This window comes from Anabas testudineus, chromosome 2 (genome assembly GCF_900324465.2).
Source record: "Anabas testudineus chromosome 2, fAnaTes1.2, whole genome shotgun sequence".
Classification (NCBI taxonomy): Eukaryota; Metazoa; Chordata; class Actinopteri; order Anabantiformes; family Anabantidae; genus Anabas; species Anabas testudineus.
In genome coordinates, this window is record NC_046611.1 from 12493004 (window position 1) to 12509871 (window position 16868).

The 16868-nt window shown below is 37.5% G+C and overlaps 1 protein-coding gene across 2 annotated transcripts; it reads left to right on the forward strand.

Moving 5' to 3' along the window:
• The first annotated feature begins 1402 nt into the window (after window positions 1-1402).
• On the forward strand, window positions 1403-15467 carry LOC113164333 (calcipressin-1). Of its 2 annotated transcripts, XM_026363589.1 has the most exons (5): window positions 1403-1436; window positions 1580-1726; window positions 11132-11305; window positions 11433-11592; window positions 12869-15467. In XM_026363589.1, exons 2-5 carry the CDS (start codon window positions 1607-1609, stop codon window positions 13051-13053), a joined length of 639 nt encoding a protein of 212 aa, XP_026219374.1. In that variant the 5' UTR covers window positions 1403-1436; window positions 1580-1606; the 3' UTR covers window positions 13054-15467. The 2 variants fall into 2 exon arrangements, with proteins under 2 accessions (XP_026219374.1, XP_026219375.1); XM_026363590.1 differs by lacking the exons at window positions 1403-1436; window positions 1580-1726 and adding an exon at window positions 6204-8413.
• Window positions 15468-16868: the final 1401 nt, after the last annotated feature.

The window sequence follows — 16868 nt, forward strand, 5'->3', positions numbered from 1 at the left end:
TATAATAGTAGATATTATATACTATTATATATTATTATAGTAGTATTATCCTATATAGTATATATATTATTATCACAGTAGATTTTATACTATTATATATTATTATAATCTATAATACTATTATAGTATATATATTATTATAATAGTAGATATTATATACTATTATACTATTATAATAGTATAATACTATTATAATAGTATATATATTATTATAATAGTAGATTATATATTTATATTACTATCTAATAGTATATACTATTATAATATAATATTATTTAAAGTAGATATTATATACTATTATATATTATTATAGTAGTATTATATACTATTATAATAGTATATATATTATTATAATAGTAGATATTATATACTATTATATATTATTATAATAGTATAATACTATTATAATAGTATATATATTATTATAATAGTAGATATTATATACTATTATATATTATTATAATAGTATAATACTATTATAATAGTATATATATTATTATAATAGTAGATATATATCTATTATTTTTATAGTAGTATTATATATATATTAGTATTATATTATTATAACAGTAGATATTATCTATATTATATATTATATAAGTATAATACTATATAATAGTATATATATTATTATAATAGTAGATATTATATACTATTATTTAACTATTATAATAGTATTAATACTATTATAATAGTATATATTCTTATATCTAGTATATTATATACTATTATATATTATAGTATTATATACTATTATAATAGTATATATTATTATAACAGTAGTATTTATATACTATTATATATTATTATAATAGTATAATACTATTATAATAGTATATATTATTATATAGTAGATATTTATATACTATTATACTATTATAATTATTACTATTATAATAGTATTATTTATAATTATTAGTATGGATATTTATACTATTATATACTATTATAATAGTATAATACTATTATAATAGTATATATATTATTATAATAGTAGATATTATATACTATTGCCCGAAGGACTGAAAACACCACGAATGACCAAAGTAACTTCAGCAAAACCGGAAACGCGTTTAAGCTGTTGAGATTACGTCATCTCCTTTATCCTCTGCGCCATGCTAACAACAGTTTTTCGAAATGTTTAGCTTGTTTATAGTTAATATTAGAGAATATAGTGCTGTTTCAGTGTAAGACAGTACCTGCCACTAAAGGACTACATTCACCTACAACTAAAGGAGAGAAGCAGCAAGCTTTACATCGTGTGGCTCGCATGTTTATCAGCATCAATTTAAATTCCTGGTTAGCATAACTTGCTAGGAAGCCAGCTTAGTGCAGCTTGTCTGCTGTTATTAGTGTTTGGAGGAAACGTCGTACACGGAGCGGTTTATCTCCATTAACATTAACATTAACGTGAAATGACAGCTATGGTTATCTAGGTACGTACACTAAGAAAGGCAGTTTTAACCACCACGTTAACTGTAAACTGACCGAAAGCGTTTCAGTAAAGCACAAATCCAAACACAGGAATAACAAGTTAGCTAACGCCTAACATCCGTGTCTTTTGGTCTTGTGCTTCCAGAAACAGTCGAGATCATCGGTAATCGTGATGCAGCAGGCGGAGAATGGCGGTGAAGAGGCGACGGTAGATGTCCAGTTCACCGATTTACCGAACGCCCTGATCGCCTGCAAAGTGCCGGAGGATCTGTTCAATGAAGGTAGTCTGAAGGTAAGCGCAAACTTCTGTACATCAGTCCGTGTAACTTCCAGGCACATCATCTACAAATGTTCTCTTTTTATTACGCTGTGTACATGTTGGTGTACTGGATTTATGCCGAATGTCAGAGTGGTGCTTCTGGATTTGTCCAGTATATAAATTGAAGTAGTGTGAAATATGTACCTCTGCAATTTTGGAAGGAAGTGCAAGATTACCTAGATTTTCAACGGGGTTTCTACTACTGTATGTACATCCATGTCCAGAGTGTCAGCATTACTGCACAGAGTTTGGTGTTAACTTTAGTCCACTAGATGGAGCAGTAGGTAAAAGAATGAAGCTGTGATGATGTCAACAAACAAGTCACACCTGTTGGTGCGTTGGTCATTCCCAGTTACTCAACAGCTGAAGTTTGAGATGTTTATTGACGTAGACTCAAGAATGACATCAGATACACAGGGTGGTTTCCAATAGAGCAGATTGACTTTTGTTAAGCACACTGTTTCAACACAGAGCTTGGAAAACATAATGTTATCTGGATGATAACACGTTACATGAAGCATTTATTCCATATACGAAGTTACTGCGTCACTATTAGATATCACATCATTACCTATTGTTGCAATTAATGGGTAATTTAGTGAATACTATTCTCACCAAGTGCTCCTTGTATTAAATAAAGTTAAATAACCTTCACTTCCAACTTCACTTATAAGAAATGTGTTAAATATTTATTACCAACGACAGCATTTTATGTCCAGGTTTTTTGGACAAAGAAAAAGACTTTGAAAGAAAGAAAATGTATAAATATATGATAATAATAATAATAAATAAAACTAATACACAATAAAAGTAAATATAATGATATAGAATAAATACACTAATAAAGAGAGAAATTCAATTGGCATACAGTATTTTACATTTATTTGCTAAAAGCTTTTTTTTTATTAATTTATTAATACGTTTTAACATTTATTTCTGCATCTGTATAATGTGACGTAGGTAAGTATAATACTGAAATAAATAGATGTTGAAAGGTATCTATAAATAAATAAAAGAAGAAGTGTGGAAACAAATGTACATGTATTGCAATTTAGAAATACATAATTTTAATGTCTGTATTTATTATATATGAATTAATTTATCATTTTATTTATTAATATACATATTCATTGTTTTATTTATTTCTGTATTTGCTTCTACGTTTACTTACTTATTTCTACTTAAGATGTAATTTTTTTGTCCTCTGTTGGGTTTCCTGCAATATTTGGTGCAGGCATTAGGTACCAGTTTTGTACAGCACGCCTAGCTAAAGAAAAGTAATTACGCTTCTGCAATTATTTATATGCATTCTCTTATGTTATTTTAGAACTTGTGATCTTATTTATGCAGCTATAGAAAAAATGATTGTGTGTGTTTGTTGAAAGTGTTGACAGTGGAAAAACAGATTCAGTGGAAAACAGTCAGACGTTCCAAAGGGCGGAAACATGTTTAATAAGGCAATTTGAATCTGCTGCATTTTACCTAAAGTGTGCTGCACAAAATCTATGGTTAGTTTAAATCTAACATAGGAAGATTTACACAAACATTACCTCTATGGAGGACTTATCACTTTTACCATTGAGACCTGAGATGAGACAGTGCTTGGTGGTGTACTATAGGGGCTTGCTGACGTTGATGGAAAAGGAAAAACAGCAGAGAGGTACAAAGTGCACACAGGGAAAAAAAAAATACTTCCACAATGCTGGTGCTTTTCCACTGGACATCTGCAAGGGATTTAAGAGTCAGCCGATGTATCGTATGACATAATGTTCCACTAAATTTGTAATACTGCTTAAATTCTTGAAAACACCCTATTGTTTTGGCTGTTTAGGAATGAGTGTACTTTGGTGGAAAGATCTTATGTTTCGTAAGAAGTTTAGGGATTTACAGACATTAATGATGAGCTTATCTGTAACTGGACAACACAAGAACACCAACAGATTATATTATTTTAAAGCAGGACTTTGATTATAATAGATTTCTTTATGTATTTAGTCATCTGTATGTAGGGGCGCATGGACAGGAATAGCAAGTAGGAGCTAAACTTAATGCTGGTCTATCTTTAGCTATCATATTCATAAGTGGTAAATGAATCTAGTTTGTATTGGATTAGTGTATCTCCTCATCTGTTAAACATGGTGCTGGTTCTGTTATGGCTTAGGCTTGTACAGCTGCTAACAGAACTAGAACTGTATTTCACTGCTGACAAAAGCAACAGGATGATTGCAGACACATACAGGAGCATTTTAGTTCCCAGTTTCATTAAATGCATCAAGCCTTGGTAGACTTCTCAGCCCAAGTGGAGCAACAGACTGAATAAAAAGCATTAATAAACCAGCATGGAAGAACTGATTTAGGTCAGAGGAAAGAACTGATGTTATTATGGAAAGTCAGGCAAGTCCTATGTACTTTTCAAGCAAGATACACCCAGCAACAGCTGTGAATGAGCTCATGATCAAGTCCCCCTCCACATCAAAATATGTTACTTGTGTCATACTTGACTTCATTGTGTCAGAAAGATTCAGCGTTTGACACTCACTTTGAAAGCTGATGGTGTGCACACACAAGCATAACCTGGTCCCAGTCTTGAGAATTTAAAGAAGTGTGATATGCAGATTAGAGGAGGATATTCCAGCATACACGTGATGAAACCAGGTGTCATAGTAAAGTGGGAGGTGTAGTTCATTATAGAGTAATATTAAATGTGTTAATGCATGATTTGTAGAGGAGACTTTAAATTAATGATATATTACGTAGCCAGTGATCATTTGCCTTGGTTAAAAAAATGGATTGAATAAGAAGCATTTTTCAAAGTTGAAAACCAACTTTGCCACATCAGACGAATTTACCTTTAAAAGACACATGATTATATATTGTGAATCAGGTTGTCGTAATTGGATGAAAGTTGGCTTTGTGGCAGGACAAATGACAGAACTGTTCAGAGCTGCAAGTTTAAACATAACAATTGTGCCATTGTGTTGATGGGGCTGGAATCCCCCTAAAAGTACAAATGAGTATTTTAGTCTTAGTTGGTTAAGACATACAGGAAGTTTCAACCACAGTTTAGACATGATTTAATTTTTAAAAAGCTTTAAGAGGAAAATAATTCTATTATCTGCAGATTATGTAGGAAACTGTTGTTACTAGAGCTTGCTTGTTTGCTTGTAAGTTTATTATAAAACATAGTAATTGATCATATGTGGAAATACGTCACCAGCCAAGCATCAAGCAAGTAGAGAACGCCTCTCCACTTGTCTCCACAATTATAAATTAGCAATTCTAGTGGTTCCAATGTAGCATACTAGGTGAAGCTGCTTTTCCTGTTTTCTCCCAAAAGAAGTGGTGAGTCCTTAACAAGGTAAAATTAGTGATGGACCCCAAGATAGGTAGGTTGAAGTCTTTACTGTGGACGGACAAGAAAGTGCTTTACATAAAGCCAATTTTTATACTATGTAAAATTATAAGGCTGCAGCTATGAATTTTACGAAAATGGAGTATTCTATCGATTATTCCAGCAATTAGTCGAGTAATTGGATATAAAAAATAAATTTACTTTTTTAAAGGGCAGCAGTAAATATAAAAAAAGAAAATGAGATATTAGATTATAATTTACATCTGCATATGTCTTTGCATTGCACAACATACACTACAAATATTAGTTTAATGCTTTTATCTGTAATTAGATTATTTATTTGTCTAGATATTTTTTGAACTATCAGTATTAATATTGGCTTTTAAAACTGCAGCGTTAGCCAGGCTTCCTCGCCTACGCCAGCAGTTTGCTTATGTAACAGCCTTTAAACATAAATGTTCTCTTAAACCATTTAACTTTGGAAAGAACATGGTGCATTAAAATGAAGTAGCTGACTAGTAACAGTACACTGTGACCTGTGTAGGGCAGTCAGCATTTGTTTCTGTCTACATGTGCATTTTGTGTGCACTGTGCATGTGCACACCTGTCTTTGTGTGCGTGTGTGCATGTGATGTCAGTGGGTAGATGGTTGTGTTGTCTGCCTGTCTGCCGAGTGACGGAATGGAAAAAATGAGATGAAACAAAAACATAAGGATGGAAAAAATGCAGGACTGAACAGGCATACACACTTTCTCACACTCAAACACACACGCTCATATAGCAGCCACAGCAGGGCTGCAGTCTGGAGGTAATTAGCACCTCCACACATACTAGCACAGTAAAGTTTACCATCAACAAACAAAATGAGAGCTTTGGTTTCACTGTTGGAACAATCACTAACATTACACCATGTTATTTTCCAACCGGCACACACTGGACAGTTTGTTATTTCACTGTTCATTAGCACCTGCACTCAGTGTGTCAAAGAAATGATGTACTGTATGTTAAAATGTTAATCTAATAGTTTTTTACCAGATCACCAGCCCCATGTCACTGCCTCTACGTGGCTGTGATTTCCTGTAGGTTCCAAATAGACACAGTGGCTACTAGGTCACAACAGTGTGTTAGCTGTCATTGAAGGTGGGCACACACTTACTGCAGAGCCAATTACAAATCTGCTTCCCAAATACGGCTCTCATCATTTTCGTGTTTAAATTCCAAACTAGTACCCAAATGAATGATTCGACAACAAAGAAAGGAGGTAGCCTTGTCAACACAAATTACCTTACATTCTATTACCAGAGACATTAGTGTGTAATGGCTAACTGTCCCCAGCTTTACTGCAGATGTTTGTGAGGTGCTACTGCTGGCTGATGAGAGGTTTGGGCTTGCAGACTGTCAGACTGACATCAAACACTGTTCAGTTTTATGTTATGTAATGTAATATTTGGTTAGATTTAATGCGCAATCAGATGTGTAGCTAATTAGCTGGTCGTCTTACAATTTTACAAAATGAAGCTAAAGTTTTTACTGATAACTGCACTCTGTCACGCTGTTGTAGCATGTAAAATTGCATGCATGCTGGCTAGTATCCAAACAAAAGACAAGCACAGTATTAGTTCTGCATTTCAGGAATCTATAAGCAGAAGGACGGTGACAGATGACAGTGTTGTGTAAAATGATTGTGTACTTGTTGCATTGATATGTGCAGTTGAGCTACGGCTAGTTTTTGAGTTTAAACAAAACCACCTAAAGGATTTGTATGCTAATGACTACATGTAATTGTTACATTCTGTACAATAATGTGCTTCCCTGTATATGTCATACTCAAAATGTGACATATACAGAGGTGGATTCTTTAACCCAAACCTCTGGATTGGGTGGCTGTCAACTGCTCTTCAAAACCAAATTATTGAAGAGCTCACATACTCAGGTGCAAGCCTTCATGAATTGGCCACATCGCCTGCTTCTAACTGCGGACTGCACACACACATACACACCCTCACACTTCCCCACCACTTAAAGCTCTCTGCTATTAATACCTCATAAAAACATGTTATCAAACTGCATACTTTCCATGAGCACAAGCTCTTTTCCGCCTCTTGCTTTTTTTTTACATTCATCTGTCCATCCTACATTCTTCCTACCAGCTGTGCCTTTTTTATATTCCTGCTGTCCTCCCCTTTATGTCCATCAGCTGTCCCTTTTTGTCTATTCCTGTCTTCCTCTGGTTCATTCATATTCACTGATATGAAAATAATGTTTTCCATTTCTTACTATCTGCGCTCAGTTTTTTAATTCAGTCATTGTTGCATATTTTCCATTCAACAATGGATTCTTGTCTGAATTTAAACTGAGAAGAAAGCAGCTTAATGCATCAGTTTGCTGAGTGATGATGTCATTATTTTCCAGTCACTGTCTCTCTACACACATTGGCCTTCTTTCTGTCTGATTAGTCAGCATTGGCTAGTATCTGTCAGTAGAGCAAAAGGGATGAAATACATAGACAGTCCCTCCCCCTGCACAGGCGATTGGCTCGCAGTGAATGAATGGATGAATGGGACTAGCAAGAGGAGAGGGAGGGGATTGTGGGTAATGCGTCATTGGCTGACTGGGGCCCATTTAAGCAACTGTGGAGCAGGAGGAGTGAGTGAACAAGCAAGAGAGAGAGGGAGAGCGAGAGTGAGCTTACAACAGACTGAATGACATTTTTGCTCCCCACACCCAAATCTCTGGAAAATTCCTTCAGGCTGGTTGCAGCTTACTCACTAACACCGACTGAGGGAAGCAGACGAGGCTGAATCTTAACTGGACTGAAGAAAAAGAAAAGCCAAACGTTGTCTTTTGCCTTTTCAGTTACAAGTGTTGTGGCAGGTGGCTCGATAACCTTGGAATGTGGGTTAGGAGGCAATGTGTTGACTGAGGTGACCTGAATACAGCGTAGCGTATCTCTAGCACTGCAAACGGGTTCAACGTGAAGACAAAAGGAGACTGCCACTCTACAGTTACAAAGCCAAACTGTTTCCTGTTTGGGAGCATCTGTTACTTCCTGATCGTCTGTCACCCTGGGGAAGGCAACGCTTTTTCGATCCCCCCGATTCCCCCCTTCCTCTTCATTGTCATCTCCATCATCTTCCTTGCCGCCATCGAAGTTGGCGTCCCGTTGTGCCCTGACCTCAGGTATCGGGTGGAGAAGGTTTCGCCTACCAGGATCTCCCATCATGCACATCAAGACCACCAAGTGTAACCGATTCTGCCTGGTTGCCTCAGTGACTAACCAGGAAGTGTTCAATCGTTCAGAGGCCCAGGTAAGAACAAAGGCAGCAGTAAACTATTTACGTAATAGATCTTTTTTTTACTATTGTTATTATATTTTACATAATTTTACAAATAAGGGGCATTTTGTTTTTTGTGAGGGATACTTGTTACTATTCTAACTTGCTCATGCAGGGTCCATTGGTATTTAATGTCAGTTGAAACTATGTTGGATTTTCTTTAATTGAATAAATTTCGGAATCGTACATGTAAAATGAAAAGATACGCCTTTTATCTGAATCTAAATGATTATGGCTTAAATCTGTTACTGCATCCGTGTAGCGTGGCATTGGAGGCAATCAGCCTGTGGTGCTGTTACTGAAGATCTGGTTGCTTCGACAGCAGCCTTCAGGTATTTTTTATTGTTGTACTGTGGGGTTGGGTGTTTCTCATCTTCCTCACTTATATTACACTTATATATAGGGTTCGGGCCAGGCGTGTTGGCTAGCCAGTTAAACACAGTAGGTTATGGTTAGGAAACAAGTTTCGGCTGTGGACAGGTGCTAAGTACTGCTGCAAACGGAAACCAGCATCTCCATAAAGCTTGGCAGTTGGAAGCATGAAGTGTTTTAAAAACTCCTGGTAGACAGTGCGTTGACTTTGGACTTGAAAAAACACAGCTGCAGATGGCATGGGATCTGAAGTCATCACAGACCGTCGAAACTTCACTCTGAACTTCACGTAACCTGTATTCTGTGCATCTCTACTCTTCCTCCAGAGTCTGGGGTCTTGAATAGTCTGAATGTTAAGCAGATTGCTGCTGCTGCTGGAGGGCACATACTTCAGCAACAAGTAATTAATGACTTAAAAAAAATGAAGGAACATAATCATTTCAATGGATTCTGTTAATTTGCTTTAGGAGAAAATTCAGATATAGCTAGAAGACAAGACACAGGACTTTGATTTCACCTGACCTTGTACATTTTTTAAAAGCAAACTAGCAATTCTTTAAACCCCATTCCATATGTGTTTATATTTTTTATTTTTCATTAGAAACATCAAACCTATATATATTGCATTCTATTTACAGCAATCTCTTATTTGCACTGTAATTGTTTTGAAATATGCAGAGAACGCAGGTTTAGTTCAGATTTACCGCTGCAGGAGGCAGCGATGACTGATGATGATAAGTGCAGCAGTCTTAGCAGTTTTTCGTTTTGGGCTAAAAATGTTTTGAGAGGGTGTAAATTGAAATTAGTTTCATCACATTGCATTGTGTTATACTAACGTTTAGTCTTGAAAATGCACTGCAAAATTACTACGAACATCTTACAGTGGTAACTAGGTGTGTTCGAATTTTTCATTTCACTTATTTTGGGAGGATTTAGTGCTTTTTAATCATCACTCACACTCTATAGTGTCTTTGAATGCCTCACAACACAGATGACCTAAATTCCATCCCTGAACGCAGCACCACACACTCTGGTGGACAAAGTGTTACTTCCTAAATGTGAAGGCCTCACAGAAGGGAAGTGATAAGACCTCACAATTTTGTCACAATTTACTGGGGTGGCTGTGGCTCAATAGGTAGAGCAGTTGTCTGCCAATCATAGGATTGGTGGTTTGATTTCCGGCTGCCACGTCACATGCCAAAGTGTCCTTGGGCAAGATACTGAACCCCATATTGCCCCTGATGAGTCAGGTCAGCTGCATAGCAGCTCTGCCATCGGTGTGTGTCTGCTTGTGTGTGTGAATGGGTGAATGAGATGCAGTGTAAAGTGCTTTGAGTACCAGCTAGGTAGAAAAGCGCTATATAAGTGCAGGCCATTTACCATTTACAATAAGATTTCCACTGTGTATCAGCACATTTAGGGCATCAGGCATCATAAATTAAAAGTTATTAAAGGTCCCCCAAAACATCTCAATCAAATGTGTAGCTCTATGTAGTGGGTGCAACATTTGCCAAAATGTTTGTGACAGTCCTGTTACTTTGATGAGACATAACTTATAACAAAGCGAAAAGAAAACTGGTGGGGAGTCGCTCTGTGACTCTTTTGTGCAGACATGATCATTATGTAGGAAACATTTCAGCATCTTTATGGCTGCAGTCTGCAACAGCTCATTGTTTTGTCTTGTTGTACACACACTAACCTAATGACCCTCAACACTCAGAGTGGTCTGATTGCACCTATTGACTGAAGATATAAAGAGTTTGATAGATCGTTATACCATTTATAAATAAATGTGTGTGTTTGAGTAGTTGCTTTTTCATGATATGCATGTTCTTAAGTAATATTCATAAAATACACAAGTGTGCCTATATTAATGGACTCTAACCAGTCATCACTGTTGGTGTGTTGTGTCCCTCTTGGTATCCTAGGTCAGCCATCTAGTTCAGTTTTCTGTCTTCATCGGCTTCTGTAACAATAATTGGTCATCTAGAATTGAGGCCATAGCTCTTTTCTGTGACGCAAGACGCACACACTCTGTCAGAAACAGGCTACAGGCTCTGTTGAAAAAAGACAAGGGACAAATATAGTGTCTGGTTATAGAAGCTATTTTTACTATTTTATTCATAGCAACTTTAAGTCTCAGAGTGATTTCATGGCGTCCTCTGACTGGCAGTGTTTAGTATTTTTAGATTAGAAGAGAAAGAGGAGTTGAAGGGATCAAATGGAGTTGAACCGAGAGGGTGGCTGCAATTATTATTTCAGTCTCCTCACCCTCTTCTCGTCTGTCTTCCTCCACCCTGTCTCTCACTCTCTCTACAGGCTAGTTTTGAGGCCTTGTTCCGTTCATTTGACCAAGAAGTGCAGTTCCAGTACTTCAAGTCATTTCGGCGGGTCAGGATCAGTTTCAGTGACGCTCTGGCTGCAGCTGAGGCCAGACTGCGACTGCATAAAACTGACTTTAGTGGAAAAGAGATGAGACTCTACTTTGCCCAGGTAATATTTTTTTTAAATGCATCTTCAGCATTGTTTAATTTTCCATAATTTCAAACCATCTTTATTCACAGTTGTGTTTTTCTCAAACTACTTTCTATGTTTTCTTATCTGTCCTCTTATCCTGTAGTCTGTCCACATAGGAAGTCCTCGGCTGGAGCCTCCCAAGCCAGAGAAGCAGTTCTTGATCTCCCCACCGGCCTCCCCTCCAGTTGGCTGGGAGCAGTCTCAGGACGCTACGCCTGTCATCAATTACGACCTGCTGTGTGCCATCTCAAAACTAGGACCAGGTACAAAATAACATGATAGAATTTTAAACAGTACTTTCTGTCTGTGTAATTAGCTAAATGCAGCTAAATAGCCACCTAGTAGGATTTGTTTGGGCATAGTAATTGTTTTAATTGACCTTCCACACTGTCATAATGTTAGCTATGGTTTAGGTCGCATGAGGCCGCAGACAGCCCCTCTGACGTCATCCTATTAATCCTTGATAAACCTTCCCTGGATGATGGCAAGCTGTTGTTAGATTCAGTATTTTCTTTGTTGGTTCAAATCAATTGTGCAGGCAAACTAAAAGGTGCACTTTTCTTGCCACAGTTTCTTTTATTTTGTGAAACCAAGGACAACTGAGTTCATAATAGGTTTGTGATAGCTACATCACGCTTTCTATATCTGCCTTTATTGACGCAGAATTGAACAAAGGAGTCTAAATGGAATTGATTTTAATGGGACCTAAAAGTTGACGGAACTTAATGGGTCTTAAGATTGGTACTTATGAATCAGATGATGGAGGACTTTGGAGCATTGTAGAAACTAAGAATAACTTTTTTATAATCCATGTGGGATACTTGAGCAGTGACTGCAGAGAATTGTGAAATTAGCACTTGAGTTATGTAGTTACCCACTTTGTCCTCCTTCGTGCTCTGAATCAGCCAGCATCGGGTCTCCATGGTGACGTGTCAGCCCAGTCACTTCTATGTTCTTACAGTACTGACAATGAAAACCACTGCTTATTCAAAGTAGGTTTAATGTGCCAATATGCCACTTAGAATAGCCTTGCAACTACAGTACATGATGTGCATATAACTCCTTGCCTTTCTTACAGTATTAACAATCATTTTCCAATTCATGCAGGTGGTACAGATCTCAACGGGTTCACTAGTAATACATTATTTAGTGATCAGACAGCTCAGCACAAGGGTCACCCTTAAAGATAGCAAAGTCCAGATTCTGGACAAATATGACCATTGATTTATAGGATGTGTGAAAGAAGCATTCCTCACCCCCAGTCCTAGCATTAGGGCAGGCTCCCGATGGATGTACATGTGCAGTTGTTTTGTCGAATACAGTACAAAAACCAAAGCTCTTCTTGTCACTGCTGCTACTGTCAGTTGATATCAAATTTTGTAGTTGATGTTTGGAATGTGTTTGTATGCCTGACTGTAGTATGAACAGAAGTGCAAATGGAAACAGAACATAAATTGTACCTAATTACAGTAATTGAGTAAATGTACTTAGTTTCACAACTGCTTTATCTGGACTACTTGTTCTGTGTGTGCTTCCCAGGGGAGAAGTATGAGCTCCATACTGCCACTCCTACCACCCCCAGCGTGGTGGTCCATGTCTGCGAGGATGAGCAGGGCGACAGCTCTGCCCCTGATGACAGTGACCAGGATGACAAGTTCCGCCCCCCGCGGCCCAAGATCATCCAGACACGACGTCCCGACTACACCCCCGCTGTCGAGCAGTGAACGACAAGAATTGTGGGGAGGGGGGGACTCATTCCATCCTCAAGTGATTGTTCAAGAGCTGAACACGCTCTCACAGCTTTGAAGGTTTGGGGAACGCCCAAGGGTGCTGCAGTATTCCGTGCACAAGCATTTGATACGGCGGAGAGAGGAAACATAGAGTCAAATGTTGCATTCATGTCTCATGGAAAAGACGGGAGTTATGAACTTCCTAATGGAAAGCACTGTTCAGTTTAACCATCAGATGATATGTACCGCTTTGCTTTGTTTTGAGGATTGTAGATGGAACTAAAGGAAGTGTTAGTTATGAACTGTAGAAAATAATGTAAACTGTTTTCATTGTAATGTTTAAGATGTGTACCAATGTTTTCATCCATGTTTTCATCAGGTATGTGGTGATATTTTGTACAGTAAACAAAATGTGCCAGGATTAGGTTTGGAAGCTAGAACTGGTCTGGTACAAAGCCTGAAGTCTGATTTGGATGTTTTTTCCACAACATGAATGCAGCATCATTGTCAAGTATGTGTTTTTCTCATACAGAGATTGGGATTCAATGGACAAACTGGGAGGAACAAAATGTTTGAACTGATATATTTGAAACATAACTTCTGACTGTTGATTTTTGCTAGGGTGCTACATATTTGTGTCAGTCAGCTATAGAAGCTGAAGAGCTCCATTTTACACACCACTGAGAAGTCAGTCTTTAGTTGGTTGGTTGCACAGTCTTTAGCTGCTGTTTGATGTCTCTGCTTCACCTTCGCAGCTGTTCTACGGTGGACAAGTAGTAAAGTAGCCTTACTTACATTTTACAGCCAGGCTTCGGTGTGCACTGCTTACATTAAAATGCAATTGCAAAATTCAAAGGAGTTTGCAGCCACAGTGGTATTGTAATGACTTCAAACAGTGTTGTTTTGGTATTATTTTAGTTTGGTACTCTGACTGTCCGTCTGTCTGTGTGTATTTTGGTTGTGGTTTAGCAAAGAACTTTGCTATTTTTGAATGTAAAGCACATGTCAAGCCCAGTATCTGAGGTCTACATTACCTTAAAAAATACAGGGCATACTTTTTTTTTTAATGTGGGCTACACAGTTTTCTTTAAGTCTTTCTGCAAATCTGTGCGAGAAAATACAACTGAAGCACTGTTATTCAAGTTATGTCTCAGGACCCAGTTTGTTTGCTGGCCTCTTCTCATGGGTCCCCATTTGACAGGAGTGGTTGTACATTTTATGGAAATTAGCTTATTATCATTATTATTATTATTATTATTATTATTATTATTATATGTCTTGGCGTGCTTATGCGAGGTGTTTGCATGTATGTAGGAAAATATATGCACCACTGTATGTGTGTGTATTCAGACAGGCGTCTCTACTGAAACAGTTTGATTTAGTTTTACAATAGTAAATGTAAAACTAAAATGCTGACATTAAACCACCACTTTAAGATGTTACTTTTATTTAAGATGTGTAAGTTCAACAGTGTACGAACTAAAATGTTGCAGCAGGCGACATCTCTGAAGGTTTCCTAAGAAAACCCCAGTGTTAACATTTACCTGAGTCTGTTATTAAATGTAACAGATTCGCCCTTAGCTTTATTGTTCTTGCCATTTGTTGCTTCATTAGTTAGCATCATAACACTGCCTTACACTGTGTAGCACAGTCTGAACATGTGACTATCAAGACAAACTTGAGCATTAAAGTGCAAATTCTGCATTTAGACTTTTATTGAGAGACTTTGGATTGTGTACAGTTATACCGACCAAAATACAGACATTTTTAAGAGGCTGTGATATTTGACACTGTTAAATTAAATGCACTGTTAGTGAGGGAAATTAAACTGGATTTGAAATCTTAATGCCTAATGGAGATTTATAACTGCCCCCTTTAATAGTGTTACTAGAATATGCTAACTGGGCATTTCTGCTTAAAATTACTGAGTGTCTGAATCATCAGTAATGGTTGTATTAAGCAACCACAGAATAATTCACAGAGTATCTTCAGAAATTGTTGTTATATGAATGAGAATCTACTTTATCTGTCAAAGCATTTTTTTTTTCCTGTGGCCAGTATTGTCTCTTGTCATGGCCTGAAGGGTAAAGCCATCAGACAAATGCATCCTGCAGAATGTAAACATGCTTATTTTACTTAGGTAACTTAAGTAACTTATTACATTATTTCTTATTATCATTTGCTAAAAGCTTGGATTTAATTATAAAGCTTAGGTAGATGTTTGTGTCGACCTTCTTTGTTAAGGGTCATATGAGAATGTTTGAGGCAAACATCTCTGACACACAAATAATGAGAAGTTGCATAAGCATATGTTACTTTGGCTAAATTTGTACTGCTATGTTATTTCATATTCATTTATCTTTATCTCACATTATGGAGTAACAACTAAATAAAGATTTGACCATTTAGGGCTTCGTGTCTATACAGTTTGTTAATACAACACCAACTTGTGATTGAGAATGTAAAGTGTATCAGCTGATAATTAATCTGTGCTTTCATCACAATTTTGTTCACTTTTTGCCTCACATCACTTTCTAAAATTAGACAGGAGCGGATATTTCAAGCGTCAAATCAGCCCTACAACAATTCCCTTTATGAATTGATAACAATATAATATGTCAAGTCCAAAGCAAGTTTAGTAGCTCAAACAAAAACTACAGTATCAACAGCCAAAATGTGTCCTGTAGTATAAGAAATATAGTAGTATGGTGATGTAATGATTCTTTTAAAATTCTGTGATTAAAAAAACGAGTCACATCAGGCTGTGTCTTACCAAGAGCCCTTTTAAACGGGATGTCATCTCGGCGGGAGTGGACTGCTTTCTGGTCCCCTGTTACTGATTTCTTGACCTGCATCAGGTAGCCTCACTTACCCTTTTGAGTTATGTTGCTTTTTGTTTGTTTGCTTGTTTGCTAGATCTGCTTGCTTGGAATCCAACAAACCCTTCGGTACCCTCCACCTTTCCAGCTGTTCCTCTACCTGCTCTCTACTCTCACTGCAAATTACAATGTCATCCGCAAACATCATTGTCCAGGGAGATTCCTGTCTGACCTCATCTGTCAGCCTGTCCATCAGCATAGCCAACAAGAAGGGACTCAAAGCTGATCCTTGGTGTAGTCCCACCTCCACCTTGAACTCCTCTGTCTGACCTACAGCACATCTCACCACCGTCATACTTCTCTCATACATGTCCTGAACTACTCTGACGTACTTCTCTGCCACTCCCGACGACCTCATACAGTACCACAGCTCCTCCCTCGGCACCGTCACCTTCTCTAAATCTACAAAGACACAATGCAGCTCCTTCTGACCATCTCTGTACTTTTCCATCAACATTCTCAAAGCAAAAATGGCATCAGTGGTGCTCTTACGGGGCATGAAACCATACTGCTGCTCACAAATCTCCACCTTCTTCCTAAGCCTGGCTTCCACTACTCTTTCCCACAGCTTCATTGTGTGGCTCATCAACTTTATTCCTCTATAGCTGCTGGAGTTCTGCGTGTCACCCTTGTTCTTAAAGATCGGAACCAGAACGCTTCTCCTCCATTCCTCAGGCATCTTCTCACTCTCTAGAATCCTATTGAACAAACTGGTTAGAAACTCCACTGCTGCCTCTCCTAAGCACTTCCACACCTCCACAGGTATGTCATCAGGACCAACAGCCTTTCCACTCTTCATCCTTTTCAGAGCCTTCCTAACCTCATCCTTTCCAATCTCTGCTATTTCCTGCTCCACAACATCCACATCTTCCTCCCTTCTTTCCCTGTCATTTTCCTCATTCATCAGATCCTCAAAATACTCCTTCCATC